At 44.8% G+C, this 17,582-nt stretch overlaps 1 protein-coding gene across 2 annotated transcripts in view; it reads left to right on the forward strand.

Moving 5' to 3' along the window:
• The window catches only part of CFAP36 (cilia and flagella associated protein 36), a 68,737-nt gene that overhangs the window by 11,243 nt on the left and 39,912 nt on the right, over positions 1-17,582 (forward strand). For both annotated transcript variants that reach the window (XM_077486037.1, XM_077486036.1), the window contains exons 2-3: positions 6,460-6,524; positions 8,203-8,304. In XM_077486037.1, coding sequence (XP_077342163.1) covers positions 6,460-6,524; positions 8,203-8,304 — 167 coding nt within the window. The remainder of the gene's footprint in view (positions 1-6,459; positions 6,525-8,202; positions 8,305-17,582) is intronic.

Here is a 17,582-nt window from a genome sequence, read left to right on the forward strand (position 1 = left end):
GCCGCTGAAAAACGGCACTTTGAACGCGAATTTCTGGCGTTCAGAAAAAAGCCCATAAACTCCACTGCTCATTAAAGCTGAAAAACGTCCATGTGTGCATGGACACATAGGCTAACATAGAGTGGAGTTTTTGGGCTTTTACAAAAAACGCCCAAACGCCAATAAACTGCAGTTTATCAGCTTCAGTGTGCATGGAGCCTAAGCGTATATTTATTGGTTTGCGCAAAAGTTATAGCGTCTAAAAACTAGAGTACATTTTCTGGAATTTACACAGCTTTTAATTTTATGACTGCCTATCTCATTTCTTGAGGTGCTAAAATGGCAGGGCAGTACAACCCCCCCCCCCCCCAAATGACCCCATTTTGGAAAGTAGACACCCCAAGGAAATTGCTGAGGGGCATGTTGAGCCCATTGAATATTTTTTTTTTTTTTTTTTTTGTCCCAAGTGATTGAATAATGACAAAAAAAAAAAGTTTACAAAAAGTTGTCACTAAATGATATATTGCTCACACATGCCATAGTTATATGTGGAATTGCACCCCAAAATATATTATGCTGCTTCTCCTGAGTATGAGGATACCACATATGTGGGACTTTTTGGGAGTCTAGCTGCGTAAGGCACCCCGAAAACCAATCACTGCCTTCAGGATTTCTAAGGGTGCAAATTTTTGATTTTACTTCTCACTACCTATCACAGTTTCGAAGGCCATAAAATGCCAAAATAGCACAAAACCCCCCCAAATGACCCCATTTTGGAAAGTAGACACCCCAAGCTATTTACTGAGAGGCATGTTGAGTCCATGAAATATTTTATATTTTGCCACAAGTTGCAGGAATATTAAATTTTTTTTATTTTTTTTTTATTTTTTTGCACAAAGTTGTCACTAAATGATATATTGCTCACACATGCTATGGGCATAAGTCAAATTACACCCCAAAATTCTGCTGCTTCTCCCGAGTACGGGGATACCACATGTGGGGGACTTTTTGGGAGCCTAGCCATGTACTGGACCCCGAAAACCAAGCACTGCCTTCCGGATCGGGCCTGACTCTGCGATCGCTGTAGTTATGTGTTTGTTTGTTATGTGATCGATACTGCACTTGGGTGGGCTGGGCAGAGGGGCAAAACGCAGGTGCCAGCAGGTATCTGGGCTGATCCTGCTAACAATGCGTTTTTTTTGGAACCCTAAACTGCTGGGGACGCTAGTATAGATCTGATCAGATATTGATCTGTTCAGATTCTATACCACTATGGGAGGTTTATGCTTTGCGTGTGGGTGTTAGCGGTACTGGCACTAACCTAGCGCTGCCTGGGGCGACGCAGACCCTGACCCTAAAACCTAATTGATATCACCCGCCGGGTGATCAGGGGGTTAAACCTTTATTGGGTGATAAATGGTGGGTGCCCTGATGCTATAAAAAGCAAACCAACCAGAGTCACCCGTAACACTTATACGGTGATCACTGGTGAAAGGGTTAACTAGGGGCAATCAGGGGGTTCAAATTTTTATTGGGTAGTATATGGGGGTCCCTGGCGCTATATAAAAACCTGATGGGGAACCTAAATAACTGGCTAATCAGCGTCACCAGTGACACTTATACGGTGATCGCTGGTGAAAGGGTTAACTAGGGGCAATCAGGGGGTTAAAACCTTTATTGGGTAGTATATCGGGGTACCTAGCGCTATAAAAACCTGGCGGTGAACCTAAAAAAATAACTAGCTACCTAGCGACACTAATGCAGCGATCAGAAAAATGATCACATAGTGACACTGGCAAAAGGGGGGGGGGGTTAACTCTAGGGGCAATCAGGGGGTTAAACCTTTATTGGGGGGTGGTAGGGGGCTACCCTGGACCTAACACTAACTGCCCAGACACTTTTTTTTTACTTTTACAACTGAACAGTGATCAGTAAATAAATTATCACTGCAATCAGTGACACTGTGACGGGGGGGGGTTTGTGTGCCTACATGTCAGTGTAGTGTTGGTGCACTTACTTTCTGTCTTCTCCTCATAGTCTGGTCAATAAGACGGCCCCGAGGAGAATGACATCACTTCCTCCCTGCCTGTGTTTACTATACACAGCGAGGGAAGCTTCTCATTCGTCAGGAGCGATCGAGAGGGGATGGCCAGAAACCAACGGCCATCCCCTCATCCCGGACCACTCCTGAAGCGAAACGGACCGCCGTATCCAGTGAGAGGGGGTCCGATTGGACCCCCCACCCGCTGGAAGGCAAGCACGTACATGTACGTGCTTGTGCCTGTACATGCCATTGTGATGACGTACATTGGCATGCGGCAGTCCTTAAGTGGTTAATGTCTGGAGACTGACTAGGCCACTCCATGACCTTAACGTGTTGCTAAACCCACAACAGTAAAATCTGTCTGTATATGTAGCATAGCATGCTTGTTATACTCACTGTGGCACTTATGGGCTTAAGCCTCTTCACTGTGTAAAAAGGCTGTTTTATCCTCTGTGCACAGATATTTCCCTCATGCACTGTCTATATGGGGACGACCAGCTAACACAGGCAGAGTAGCCAACCTGCTCATGCTTGGTTGTGTCTTTTATGCTGGAGAGAATAATTACTTGTTCTAAGGGGCCCAAAGCATAACGTTTCCACCTCCGTGCTTGACTTTAGGGATGGTGTTCTTGGAGTCTTAGTCAGCATTTTTCTTCCTCCAAACACACCGAGTTGAGTTAATGCCAAAGAGCTCAATTTTGGTCTCCTCTGACCACAGCATATTCTTCCAATCTTTCTCTGAATCATTTAAATGTTCACTGGCAAACTTAATTTATTTCAGTTAATGGCAGCGTACTGTGCTAAAAGAGGGGATAAAAATCTATGAAAAAAATGTGTGTGTGTGTGTGTGTGTATATATATATATATATATATATATATATATTATTATATTATATTATATTATATTATAGATTAGACTGGGGACACGGTACAGGAGATGGTCAGAGACTGGGGACATGGTACAGGAGATCAATGCAGCCTCACTGTGCCCAACAACCTGCCAGTCATGCATCCTGCCTGTGCATATAAACACACACACACGTGCATACAAATATAATCTATCGCCTTTTTAAAAATTAGCAGCTGCAGCTCTGTACCTTCAATCTCAATGTCGGGCACTGCACTGTAGGGGGAGGCAGAGAGCACAGCACACACTGTGCTAGACATCTCTCCCTTGCTTTCACTTTCACTGTAAACAGAGTGACCGAGCTCCTGCACAGCCGATTTATATATCGGCTGAGGATCCATATGCAGCCACCGCTCAGGGACATTATATGGAGTCCCCACGGTCAGCATGGGCGAGGAGGGAGGGGAGGAGGAAAGCGTAAGGATGGGCGATCCAGAATGACATCCCCCGTGATAGGGGCGGGGCCCCTCCCAGCAGGGCCCCGCCCAGCAGGGCCCACCCAATTTTCAACGCCATTATCGGCATGAATTGTCTTTCGGCAAATTGCAGAAAAGACCATTTTAGGCCGATATGTTGGTGTGTTTTTTTTTTTTTTTTTTTTTTGTGTGTATAGGCTCTTGCTCGAGGAGGTGAATGCCTTATTGGGGGTGATCTATGAGATGCTAGATATCAAAGAAGAGCAGGCCTCCTTGTCCCTACATGACCAGATGTATCCGACCCTGAAAAAAGACCAAAACAGGGTATTTCTGTTACACAGCACACAGACTATCAAAACAATCCCTGCAGTATCATTGGCAAGGGCCTATTTTAGGTGTCTCCAGACCAATATCCTGAACAGCCGAGACAGAGCGCAGGAGTCGCTGGACACGACCTTCCGCCTATCTCCAAAGACCAAGAGGTCTCTGTGGTGGTGGAGTGATGAAGAGAACCTTGTGCAGGGTCTATTATGGTCTCTTCTGGTGTCCGTCCGCATCACCATGGATGCCAGTGCCTGGGGTCCCCACTGGGGGTCAAGAGTAGCTGGGAGAAAGCACAGTCCCAAAGATAAGCCAACTGGAGGGAGTTGCAAGTGATCTGGGAAGCACTAAGGGCATTTGCCAGAGAGCTGAAAAGTCACCACCTATACTAGTCCTCTTGGACAATGTGGTAGCAGTCTCTTATTTAAATAAACAACGGGGAACAAGGTGTCCATCCTTAATCAGACTAGCGAGCGCCATCTTTTCTTGGGCCAAGAGGAACCTGAAGTCAATATCTGCAGTCCATCTGAAGGGAGTGGACAATCATCTGGCAGACTTTGAGCCGACACCAAGTGTACGAGTCAGATTGGTCTCTAAACGGGCAAATCTTCCAGCTAATGGTAGAGAAATGGGGCCTTCCAGAAGTGGATTTGTTCGCCAACAAATCAAATGCCAAGGTTCCAGTGTACTTCTCTCTGGAAAGAGAAGTAGGGGCCAAGGGGATAGACACCTTGGCCCAGAAATGGGCATTCCGCATTTGCTACACCGTTTAAACATATTCCTCCTGGTCCTGAGGAAGTTTATTCAAGAGCGCACCACAATGATCCTAGTGGTCCCACATTGGCCGAAGAGGCCGTAGTTTTCCACGCTGTTACGCCTGATGATGGAGCCTCCCCTCTGGCTGCCCAAGAGTAAGGATCTGCTGTCCCAGGGCCCAGCTCTAGTACTAAAAAGTCAGGCCCTGAAATTGTCAGCTTTGAGTCTGAAGAAAGCCTCCTGAAGTCTAAGGGGCTCTCTGACAGGGTGGTAAACACAATTCTTTCTAGTAGAAAGAAGGTAACCCAAGCAATTTTATGTTACATTTTGGAAAGTTTTCAGTTCATGGTTAGATACCAAGAAGGTGTCTGTAGGTATTCCAGCCGTCTTGCAGTTTTTACAAGATGGTGTGGCTCAAGGACTGGCCATTAGTACATTAAAAGTGCAGGTATTGGCTTTGTTTGTTTTTTTTTTTTTTTTTTTTTTGGAGCAACCCCTGGCGTGAGATCCGCTAGTTAGCAGGTTCTTTAAGGGGTTAACTAGGATTAGACCCGTTCCATTCAAAATTCTGCCAAAAAAATGGGACCTGTCGACAGTATTGCAAGGTTCGATAAAATGGTCCATTGAAAGAGCTGTCCTTAAAATGGGTCACGCTCAAAACCTTTTTAGTCTTTTTAGTGGCCATATCCACAGCTAGACGCATTAGCGAGCTGTGGGCACTTTCCATTAAGGAGCCTTTTTGAAGACCAACAGGTATTGCATGCAGACCCAGGGTTTTTGCCTAAAGTGGTGTCAAAATTCCACAGGACTCAGGAAATATTTTTGACTTCTTTCTGTGGGACTCCAAAGGAAACCAAATTCCACCAACTGGCTGTGAGAGTCTGTGTCTTTATGGTATCTAGAATTGTCAAAAAGACATTAGCAAGTCCTATGCTCTATTCATTTTGCATTCGGGAAAAAAAATTGGGGTTCCAAGCTTCAAAAGGCACAATCTCGAGGTGGATTAGATTAAACAAGCTATTGTGGAAGCTTACAAGATTTAAAAAAAGGAATGGTACCAATGGTTTGTTTGGTGACTGTGGTCCCAACTGCCTTGAGATCATTCACAAGCTCCTCCCGTATAGTTCTGGGATGATCCCTCACTTTTCTCATGATCATCCTGTGGCAAAAATCTGGTGATTGATGATTATTTTATATTTCTTGCATATGCAAGTAATTGTTCAAACAGTTGTCTCCTCATAAAGTTTCTTGATGATGGTCTTGTAGCCAATTCCAGCCTTGTGCAGCTCTAAAATCTTATCCCTGACGTCCTTTGACAGCTTTTTGGTCTTGTCCATGATGGTGAGGTTTACATGGAAGATTCCATTCTGGACACTCTGGACAGCTGTCTTTTTTTTTTTTTATAAACATAACGAGTTGTCGTTAGGAGCGCTCTCTTAACCACTTCCCACCCAGCCTATAGCAGAATGATGGCCGGGCGGTTATCCTGACTGGGCGTCCTATGACGTCCAGCAGGATAACTGCCAGCGATCAGTAGTGCAGCGTGTCAGTCTGACACACTGCACTACTGATCGCCGGCAGTTATTCTACCTGACATCATAGGCTGCCTATTCAGGATAACCGCCCGGCCAGTGTCCAGAATGGAATCTTCCATTCAAACCTCACCATCATGGACAAGACCAAAGAGCTGTCAAAGGACGTCAAGGACAACATTGCAGAGGCACTTTGAATGATGGCAGGTGTGTACGGACTCCTATTTAACATGAGTTTAAATGTGATTGGTTAATTCTGAACACAGCTACATCCCCAGTTATAAGAGGGTGTGCACACTTATGCAACCACATTATTATAGTTATTTATTTTTACTTCCCCCCCCCCCCCTCCCCAAAAGATTTAATTTTGTTTTTCAATTGAGTTGTACAGTTTATAGGTCACATTAAAAAAGGTGGAAAAAGTTCTGTGTAAAAGACTTGGAGACATCTATTTTGTAGTTTCAATTCTGCATTATAAATTAATTTTTTTTTTTTTTTTTGCAGTTTTTGATGATGATGAAGAAAATAAGTTGTCATACACAGAGATACACAATGAGTATAAAGAACTGGTAAGCAAATTCTGTTGCTAAAAAGGGCAGACAATACATATTAACACAATCGCATCTCAATAATGAGACTAAGAACTGCTACTTGGTGACCTCCATTGTAACCAGATGTCTGAAGGGAGTGTCAGGGGGAGAGTCTTAAGCCGGTGTGCTATCAAGAAATGCCCTCCGTAGAAAAATGTCTCTGATGGGTCAGCGTATGCACAGTGCCAAACGTCACTTCAGCTGATATGTTAAGCTGCCGTGACATCAACAGAACACAAGGCACACATGCAAAACTAACATTTACCTCCAGCAAGGCTTTTTAAAAACGCCTAGACATTTTCAAAAAACATTATCAAAAAACATGGGGATTTGGTCACACCATATTGCTACATGGTGCTTAAGCCCACTTACTGTGACAACATGGCAGCACCATCTTTATGCATTTTTTTTTATTTTTTTTAGGGTGTGCCCCCCCAAATATCTTGTTTATCAACACAACGCATGTGCAGATCGTCTGAGGCATTATCCGACTCTATGCAAACAGTGGGGGAACGTACTTGTCAGATTGAGCCTCACTGTTGTGGGGCGGGTCATGTGTGTTGCAACCCACCCTTTGACACAGGCAAAACCCGCCCTGCGACACAGATAAAGCCTGCCCTTCAGCACATGGAAAACAGGCCTGCAAAAGCGAGGTACAATCTGACAAGTACATTCTCCCTGTTTGCATAGCTTTGAATACTGCTCATCGAATACTGTCTCCCATCGAAAAATGCCTCAGACGATCTGCACATGCGCTGTGTTGACGTCACCCCAGCTGATTAACATATCAGCTGGAGTGACGTTGGGTACTGCACACGCGCAGATCCATCAGGGGCATTTTTCAGCAGGAGGCATTTCTCGATAGAACACTGGCCATACATGGGTCAAAATACAGCAGGGAGCGGCCGAATTGCGGTCCATGTATGGGCAGGCTGTTTTTACCCAAGTCGATCCATCGTTTTGGCATGCAATTACTTCTGGCGGCTTTATTGTGTTCGGCCAGCTGAGTTGATTTCAAATGGAAGCATCTATATAATAATCTTATGCAAGTGAAATCGAAAAATGAATGAAAATGAATAATTTGGAGTCCTCTTTTGAAATGTTAAGGAGTGCATTCTGGTATGCCCCTTCTTGGAATCATTCCAGATCCATGGAGCTACACTGATATACTAGTTTGGTTTAAGACCCCTTTCGCACTGTGCCGTCAGCGGTAAAGTGGCGCTATTTTTAGCACTGCTTTACCGTCATTATAGTGGCGCTATTCGGGCCACCAGTGGGGCGGTTTTAACCCCCGCTAGCGGCCAAAAAGGGGTTAAATCCACCCGCAAAATGCTCCCGTAGCGGCTTTTTGCCGGCGGTATGACAGCGCTGCCCCACTGATTTCACTGCTCCAAAGAAGCTGTTGGCAGGACTTTTTCTGACGCCCTGCCAGCACAACTCTCCAGTATGAAAGGCCTCGGGCTCTCACACTGGAGTGAATGGAGCAGCTGTTCTGGGGCGGTTTGCAGGTGCCTGCAAAATGCCCCAGTGTGAAAGGGGTCTAAGAGATAGAAACATTGTAAGATAACTGTTTATACATTTTGAATTTATTTGTATTCGTTTGTTGCCAACCTCTGTGTAGGGATTATTGAATCTGCTTATGACATTATTTCCACAGGTGGAGAAGCTGATACAAGGGCATCTGAATGAAATGGGAATTAGTGAGGCACAATTTCAAGAAGCATGTTCGGCACCATTTGCTCATTCTCCAGAAGCTAAGGTGACCTTTCTTTGATTACTCGCCATCATCATGTTTGTAATCAGATGCACTGCTCTCCATTTTTATATCAGTTGTCATCTGTAATCAGCCTGTGCCTAGCTGGCAATTGTGGGTCACTATTGGACAGGCTAAATTTTTAGATAAGGACATTGATTCTCATCTGGCTTAAAACCTGTACCCCTTGATAAGCACAGTGTGTGGTTGTCCATGTTTTTTGGTTATCACAGGCCAGGTTGATGGGTAAATCCTGGGAAAACACAGATTGGTGTTTAGATCAAATTATATAGCCATCCACCATATGCAAAAGATGATTGTTGGGTTTTAGTAAGCAATTCTGTCACCTAACAATCTTTCCCCTGCAGGAAACATAGGTATATACAGTATGCTTGGATCATATACAGTAGATGCGGCTTACAGCTTCAGCAATAAGCTCATGTTCAATAAAACACCTACAGTTAGTAGGATTTTTCCTCCAAAAGAAGTCTGCTGTGGTCTGTCGGAGGTTCTAGAACTCGCAATCCTCACCGAATCCTTCCAATTTTATTGATGACAATTGTATAAGATCTACACATTTTCAAATGTGAACCTATCTGAACTTTAAAACATTCAAATGTAAAAAGATCCTGCCTAAGCAAACACCACAATATGTTTGCCATTATTGCCTTTTTTACCCCAAAAAATTCTCTGGGGGTTATTTACTAGAGGAAATTTTACTTTGCACTGCAAGTGCACTTGGAAGCAAAGTCGCTGTAGATCCGAGGGGGACATAGAAGGAAAAAACAAACAAAAAACAGCATTTTAGCTTGCACATGATTGGATGATAAAATCAGCAGAGCTTCCCCCTGGAGTGACTGTACTTTCAGTTGCACTTGCAGTGTGAAGTGGATTTGCCTTTCGTAAATAACCCCCTCTGCATGCCTCTCCAAAACCTGCCATCTCCTCTCAATTCTTTGGGGGTTATTTACTAAAGGCAAATCCACTTTGCACTTGGAAGTGCAGTCACTGTAGATCCGAGAGGGACGTGCAAGGAAAAGAAAAAGCAGCATTTTGGCTTGCATGTGATTGGATGATAGAAATCAGCAGAGATTCCCCTCATTTCAGCTCTTCCCCCTCAGATCTACAGTGACTGCACTTCCAAGTGTACTTGTAGTGCAAAGTGGATTTGCCTTTTGTAAATCAACCTCTTTGTGTTGTAAGGACAGAATTGAGGTAACATTTTCCCAACAAGCATACTTCTAAAATGTGTCAGATTTCAAGCATTCTTTTTTTTTTTTTTTTTCTTTCTCAAGCAAAACGTTTAGTGGCTTCATTAGATGTAAAATAAGATTAATAATTGTTCTAATGCATAGTTTGTTTGACATTATGTAAAAGGCATTTTTTTTCTTGAATGCATTCTTTGTAGTTATTGTAGATTTTTATTTATTTTTTTTTTTATTTTTTTTTATGGCCTGCAGTTAAAAGGAATGAAAAACATACAGTATGCATGCTTTCAAACTGTGCCATAATTCTTTCCGGAAAATCTTTACCAGGGAGAGGATAATGTAGATTAGTAGATAATACAATTGTAATCTTCCCATTGACCTTACTTATGTTAATCTGCTTTGTGACGTTGTCTTTTGATTTATTTTAAACAAGTTCTGTTGTTGGTAACAAATGGCATCATTTGTTACCTCACCATTACTCTTTATTTTGAGTATAAAGTACATTGGTTTTATTTTTATTTTTTCTTTAACCATTCATGAACAAAGGATGTCTTAAAGTGATCGTAAAGGCAATTTTTTTTTTTTTTTTGCCACATTAAAAAAAGTAATTAAAAAAAAAAGTGTGCACCACCTCCCAATGCGCAACAATCTGACCTATGCACCACAGAATAAAGAATGCTGCAAATTGGTGAACAAAATAGGTAAAGATAAAAAATATTAAATCATTATCGTGATTGCTATCGCTTATTAAAGAAATAAGAGTGTTAATGGGTTCACCTCTAATGATAGGGTAAATAGTGACACTATCATAGATTACCCTTATCAACAAAATAGGAAAATAATAAACCTTAACAAGAAAATCGCCCCGTGCAATAATATTCATAACCAAAAGTCCATATAAAAGTCCCACTTATTAATCCCAAAAAGGACTCTGTGTGAAATCTTCTAAATATTGTGCAGTCTTGTGCAGTACAATTTTGTCCACCTCCTAATGGAACACTCACCAGATTGATTTGCCTTGCACTCTCGTGGTTGGTAAATTCCACCATTGATACTCTTCATACCACGCTTCTCATAAGCATAACAGTTTATCTCATATAGAGGGGGGAAAAAAAAAGAAAGGGAACTCCAATAGTGTAATATATTAAAAACACCTTTTTCCCAAGTGTTCTTCCAGGACAGCCCTTGAGAGATGGAGCTCCTCCCATCGACACAGGAAACACATTGCCACAGTTCAAAAGGCGGTCCCTCAGGTCCCTGGTCAGTCATTTGTGTTTCCTCCGTCGGAGGAACATGTTGCCAGGAACCTGGAGGCCCCTCTCAGGGGCTGCCTGAGAACCTGCAAGCCTAAGGGACCGGGTCCTGGTTTATGGCTGCAGTTTGGGTCCATACCTTTTTTCTTTGGCTCGGGTACCGTCCAGCTGAACCGGAGCAGACCCGTTACCCTCCTCCTTCCAGTGCCGAGGTGGCCAGGGGCAGAATGACGCCGGTTTCCCCCAGGAGTGGTGAGTGGAACCTTCCATCTTCCCTCCTCGTGCAGGGGGTCGGAGACGCCGAGCGTTCACTTCCGGCGGAACCGCGTCATCACTGCGTGCCGAGACTTCCGGTTCCGGGTCTCTAAGGGTACAAGGAGGAGAGGGAGAGCCAGCGCTGTGCCTGTGAAGCCCGACCAGCGTCCAGCTATACCGGATTAGCGGCGGGATTCGGAGCGTCAGAGGGGGACCATGGAGGCTATTCCCCAGGATACTCCGGCGGAGACAGGCACCAGCCAAACCCAGGTAGGCTGCTGGGCATGCTATTACTCTGGTGGAGTGGTGGTGTTTGTAGGCTGGGCCCTGTAGTACCCCACGGTGGCGGTTTACTCACAGTGAGGTTGTTTGTTAGTGGTGATTCTAAGAGGGACATGGTGCTGACGCTAAGAAATCCTTTGTCTTCTTATTTTCAGGCTAAAGAGATGCCAAGGGAAGACAAGACAGGCCGCAAAAAGTGCCCTAATTGTGGGAATAGGTTGTCCTCTGGCTCTAACAAAGCCCTATGCAAGCAATGCATTGCAAGCTTGCTTAAATCTGAGGCAGATTCCCCTTTAGCAAAGTTTTTGGGCTCCTTTAAAGAGGAAATGGCGTCGACTTTTAAGTCCCTCCGGGAGTTAATCACTGACGTGGGATCAGCTGCAGCTGCCTCCACGAGTAAAACGACTATAATCTCATCCTCACCATGCCTTACAACACCCAGCTCAGGGGAGCCCCGTATGGTCAGGGAGCCTAGCCCCACGTTGATTAGCCCCGAATCCTCTGACACTGACTCGGGTCAGGAAGAGGATCAAGCAGCATCTAAAGCCTCAAAATATAGATTATCTCTCGAGGAAGTAGATGAGCTAATGGGGGCTATCTATGATACGCTGGAAATTGAGGAGGAAGAAACTCAGTTATCCAGACATGATCAAATGTATGAGGCTCTGGGGAAAAAGAAAGCAAGGGTTTTTCCTATACATAAGGTGCTTTCTGACCTTGTCCTTAAGGAGTGGTCTGAACCAGACAAGAAGGTTTTCTTTCCTAAATCCCTTAAGAGAAGGTTCCCTTTTGATGAGAGCCCAGAGGCGGTCTGGAATAAAAATCCAAAACTAGACGCCCCTCTGTCCAAAATCTCAAAGCAGGCTGATCTGGCCTTTGAGGATATGGGCCACCTGAAAGATCCCATGGACAGGAGAACAGACATTGTCTTAAAGAGGGCCTGGGATGCCTCTATGGCAGGCTTAAAACCAGCTCTAGCCACTTCCTGTGTAGCTAGAAACCTGGAGTTCTGGTTATCGCAACTACAAGAACATTTAAAGGCAGGCACTCCTAGGGGGGAGCTTTTGAAATCCTTCCCTATGCTTTTTAAGGCCACCAGTTTCATCTCTGACGCCTCCACGGACTCCGTTAAATTTACGGCTAAATCTGCAGCACTTTCAGTGGCAGCAAGGAGGTCAGTATGGATGAAAACCTGGGGGGGAGACACGGCGTCTAAAACCCGCCTGTGCAGCGTCCCTTTTACAGGAGACTTAGTCTTCGGGCCTGAATTAGACTCCGCCTTAGAAAGGACGGCGGACAAAAAGAAAACCTTTCCCGCAAAAAAGAAATTTTCAAAGGAAAATTTTTTCGTCCCTTTAAGGAACCCTCTAAATCAGAGAAGAGTTCAAGCCCCAAAAAACATTGGTCGGGACATAAAGGAAAAGGGGGCATACTGTTTAGCCGCCCCAATCAGGATCCCAAACCACAGTGACGTCAGGGTTCCTGTGGGAGGAAGATTAAGCAAATTTCTTCCTCAATGGGAAGAGACAACCTCGAACGAGTTTGTCTTAAATATAATAAAAAGGGGTCATGCGCTGGAATTTCACAGCAACCCTCCTTCCAAATTTCTGGTGACAAAGCTTCCAAGTCACTCAGAAAAGGCCAGGGCCTTACCTTTACTAATAGGGGAAATGGTAGATCAAGAAGTATTGACACCAGTCCCTATTCAGGAACAAGGGGACGGTTTTTACTCGCACATCTTTGTGGTAAGAAAACCGTCAGGGAGATTCAGACTAATTATGAACCTCCGTCCACTGAATCGCTCCATCCGTTACAAGAGATTTCGGATGGAGTCCATTTATTCCATAAAGAATCTCCTGCAGAAAGAGACATTTATGGCAACCCTGGACCTAAGGGATGCTTATCTGCACATTCCAATAAGGGAGGAATGCCAGAAATTCCTTCGGATGGCAGTGCAGATAGACACAAAGGTTTACCACTTTCAGTGCAGAGCACTTCCCTTCGGTCTATCATCCTCTCCGAGAATCTTTACCAAGGTTCTCGGAGAGGCTTTAGTTCCTCTGAGGCTTCAATCAGTCTCAATTATCCCCTACCTAGACGATCTGCTCCTAACAGCCCACTCAGAGAGTCGTCTTTCTCAGGACCTAGAATTGACTCAACTCAGTCTGAGTCGATTGGGGTGGATTGTCAGTCAGGAGAAATCCAAGACAACCCCAACACAGGAGATCCTGTATCTGGGGTACTGGATCAAGTCTGTAGATCAGAAAATTATACTGCCGGAAGAAAAGATTTTGAATCTGTGGCAGAGAATATCTTTTCTTCAATGCAGCCCCAAGTGTACGGTGAGGGAAGTAATGTCGGTCTTAGGTCTTATGACGGCAGCCATTCCAGCCGTACAATGGGCCAGGTTCCATCAAAGAGAACTTCAGGGTTTTCTGTTAGAACAATTAAAAGGCAGAGATCTGGAGGAGGAGGTATCGATCCCCTCAAGGGTAAAACGCTCCCTCTGGTGGTGGAAGGACAGGGAGAACCTAAACAAAGGGGTTCATTGGGTCCTTCCTATCACTTCAACACTAACAACGGATGCGAGCAGTTGGGGCTGGGGAGCCCACCTAGGCTCAAGCTGGGTCCAGGACAAGTGGACCCCGGAGGAGAAATGTTTCTCTTCCAATTGGAAAGAACTAACAGCAATCATGAGAGCTGTTCTAGCTTTCCACCCCGCAATACAGGGTCACCATCTACAAGTCCGTTCAGACAATACGACGGCTGTAGCATACATAAACAAACAAGGAGGAACCAGAAGTCCTCGTTTGATGTTGGTAGCCAGACGCATTCTCCAGTGGGCAGAAGCCAATCTGGAATCCATTTCTGCAGTTCACCTGAAAGGGGAGCTGAACAACAAGGCGGACTTCTTGAGTCGACAGAGGATTTCGAACCAAGAATGGTCCTTACACCCAGAGGCATTCAATCTCATAACAGCTCACTGGGGAGAACCAGAGGTAGACCTTTTTGCGAGCAAGAAAAATGCAAAGGTTCCCAATTTTTTCTCGCTAAACCCAGGAGATCAACCCCTGGCGGTAGATGCCTTGCAAACTCCATGGACTTTCAGTCTGGCGTATGCATTTCCCCCTCTTCATCTCATTCCGAGGGTCCTAGCAAGATTCCTCAAGGAGAAAACCTGTTTGATTCTAGTAGCACCTTTTTGGCCCAGGAGACCGTGGTTCACAACGTTGCTACAATTGACAGACTGTCCGCCTCTAAGACTTCCCTACAGACAGGACCTCCTGTCGCAGGGACCTCTTTACCATCCGCAGGTCGCCACACTGAAGCTGTCAGCGTGGTTACTGAGGAGGAAATCTTAAGGAGTAAGGGCCTGTCAGACGAGGTAATTGCGACCTTACTACAGAGTCGCAAACCAGTCACGAGAGCTATTTACAAAAAAGTCTGGAAAAAATTCAATAGCTGGCTGAATGGCCGGGACATAAATACGGCTAATATTCTACAGTTTTTACAGGAAGGTGTAAACAAGGGTTTAACCCTAAGTACTATTAAAGTACAGATAGCTGCCTTAAGTGTATACCTAGATGAACGCTTACAGGAAAATCCTTTTGTCGCTAGATTCTGTAAGGCAGTCGCTAGACGCAAGCCAGTCAGAATCACAAAAGTCCCATCCTGGGATTTAGCAGTTGTGCTAAAAGCTTTCTTGGGGTCACCCTTTGAGCCTATCTCAGAGGCCTCCCTAAGGCTTATTACCTTTAAGACAGTTCTCCTGGTGGCAATCACTTCAGCCCGTAGGGTCAGTGAAATCCAAGCACTTTCCATCAGGGAACCATTCCTACAGATCCTAGAAGACAGAGTCATTCTAAAGACAGACCCTGGGTTCTTACCAAAGGTAGCATCTAGCTTCCATAGGTCCCAAGATATTGTCCTCCCTTCATTTTGTCAAAATGCAGCAAATGAGAAAGAGGAATGTTTTCATTTATTGGATGTGAGGAGATGTATTCTAGAATATCTTAAAATAACAAATCCATTCAGAATCTCAGACTCCCTTTTTGTCCTTTTTTCCGGACAGCGTAGGGGACAGAAAGCTTCAAAAGTAACCATAGCTAGATGGATTAGGCTAGCTATAGCAGAGGGGTATAAGGCCTTGAATAGAGATCCTCCTGAGGGTGTTAAAGCTCACTCCACAAGAGCGTTGTCTGCATCCTGGGCAGAAAGAGCTGGTGCCACCCTGGAGCAGGTATGTAAAGCAGCCACATGGTCAAGCTTTTCCACCTTTACAAGGCATTACCGACTGGACTTAATGTCTAGTCAGGATCAGGCCTTTGGGAGGAAAGTCCTCCAGGCCGTGGTCCCCCCCTAATCTGGTAAGTACTTGGGGATCCTCTCAAGGGCTGTCCTGGAAGAACACTTGGGAAAACTGGAGTTAGTACTTACCGGTAACTCCTTTTCCGGTGGTCTTCCAGGACAGCACGATCCCACCCTTTATTTGATTGTAGTGATGTACTAATGTTATTACCTGTTATGGTTTATATGTTTTTCAGTTCCATCCTTCGGTTCTTGGTGAATGACTGACCAGGGACCTGAGGGACCGCCTTTTGAACTGTGGCAATGTGTTTCCTGTGTCGATGGGAGGAGCTCCATCTCTCAAGGGCTGTCCTGGAAGACCACCGGAAAAGGAGTTACCGGTAAGTACTAACTCCAGTTTTATTACCCATCCGCCTCATATAAAAATCTTTAGAGCTTATATTTCCTGGACCTCCCCATGTCAGCCTACTATGGATCAGCTCCGCCCCTCCGACCCCTCCAGGACCACCTTTTTCTTATCCCACACCAGTGTTCTCTTTTTGTCCTTGCTCCTGGTGCTTTTTTAAAGTTTATTTTTATTTATTTTATTTTTTTTCTCCATGCACCATCCATCCTGTTTGGGTTCAGCCTGAGGAGGTGGGTTCCCGTGGTGCTGGGATTGTATGGTACAGTATAAATGACTGTGTATTACTGGCAAAGGTCACTGGCACTATAAATGACTGAATATACCTTCGTTAGGCAGGTGCTGGCACTCTCTCTCCTTGTTTTTGTGTGTTCAGGCAGTGGTTTGGCTTGCTGGGCATAGATACTGGGCTTCCTACAGATGTTTTAGAGGATATATAGGGGAGCTGTTGGCAGCAAGGGCCAACCTTCTGGTTCCAAGGCACAAAGTGGGTCAAAGAGTATATTCCCCTCTGTTTTTAGTCCCATAGGCTTCAGGGGGTTTTGGACCAGTTTTTGACCTCAAAGTCCTGAATTCTTACATGAAGGTTCCACCATTCAAAGTGGAGTCATTGGAAATGATCATTTCAGTTGGGGACTCGGACTGTATGGTTTCCATCGATCTGGCGGATGTGTATCTTGTTTCCATAGACACATCTCACCATTTCTCAGGTTTTCCGTGGAAGGCTCTCATTTTCAATTTTAATGTCTCCCATTCATTTTCTGCACGACTCTGAGAATGTTCTCAAAGCTACTGTCTGCTGTTGTCACGACTTTCAGGGTCAAGGGATTGCAAATATGCCATTATCTAGACGACATGCTACTTCTGGGTCCTTCAAATGAGCTCCTTCTACTTCATGTGAATTTCCCCTGCAAAACACTAGTTTGTTTCGATTGGTTGTTCAACTTGCGGAAGAGCCAGAGGCATCCGACCCAAATGTTGGAGTATTTAGACCCCTTTCACACCACACCGCCCATGTCGTTATTTTTAATGGTGTTTTACCGCTAGATTTGCGGCGCATTTCAGACACACACACACACACACACACACACACACACACACACACACACACACACACACACACACACACACACTTTATATCATGTTATGTGTGTGTGTGTATATATATATATATATGGGTGTTTTTACTTTTTTAATATTTATTTCCCTGTATTGTTGATATTAATGGGTATTTGGAGGATTTTTCTGCATGATATTTGTTTTATCTAAGATAGCACCACTATTTACCCTATTGTTAGAGGTGAGTCGGTAGAAGGGCACGTACAGGCAGAATTGCGTACCTGTACGTTGCCCTTTAAGCGGCGGGGACACGCCAGAAGGAAGCTCCATGAGTCAGGTTGCGGGACCCGCGGACTCTATTGCCGTGGGGATACCTGCGATCGCCTCACGGAGAGGATGAACGGGGAGATGCTAAAGTAAACGAGCATCTCCTCGTTCTGCCTAGCAACAGTGACCCTTATCTATGCTCCCTGTGATTGGAGCAGAGATCAGTGATGTGTAAAACACAGCCATGCC

This window comes from Lithobates pipiens, unplaced genomic scaffold (assembly GCF_037356315.1).
Source record: "Lithobates pipiens isolate NorthernLeopardFrog02 unplaced genomic scaffold, aLitPip1_a1.2 Scaffold_18, whole genome shotgun sequence".
Classification (NCBI taxonomy): Eukaryota; Metazoa; Chordata; class Amphibia; order Anura; family Ranidae; genus Lithobates; species Lithobates pipiens.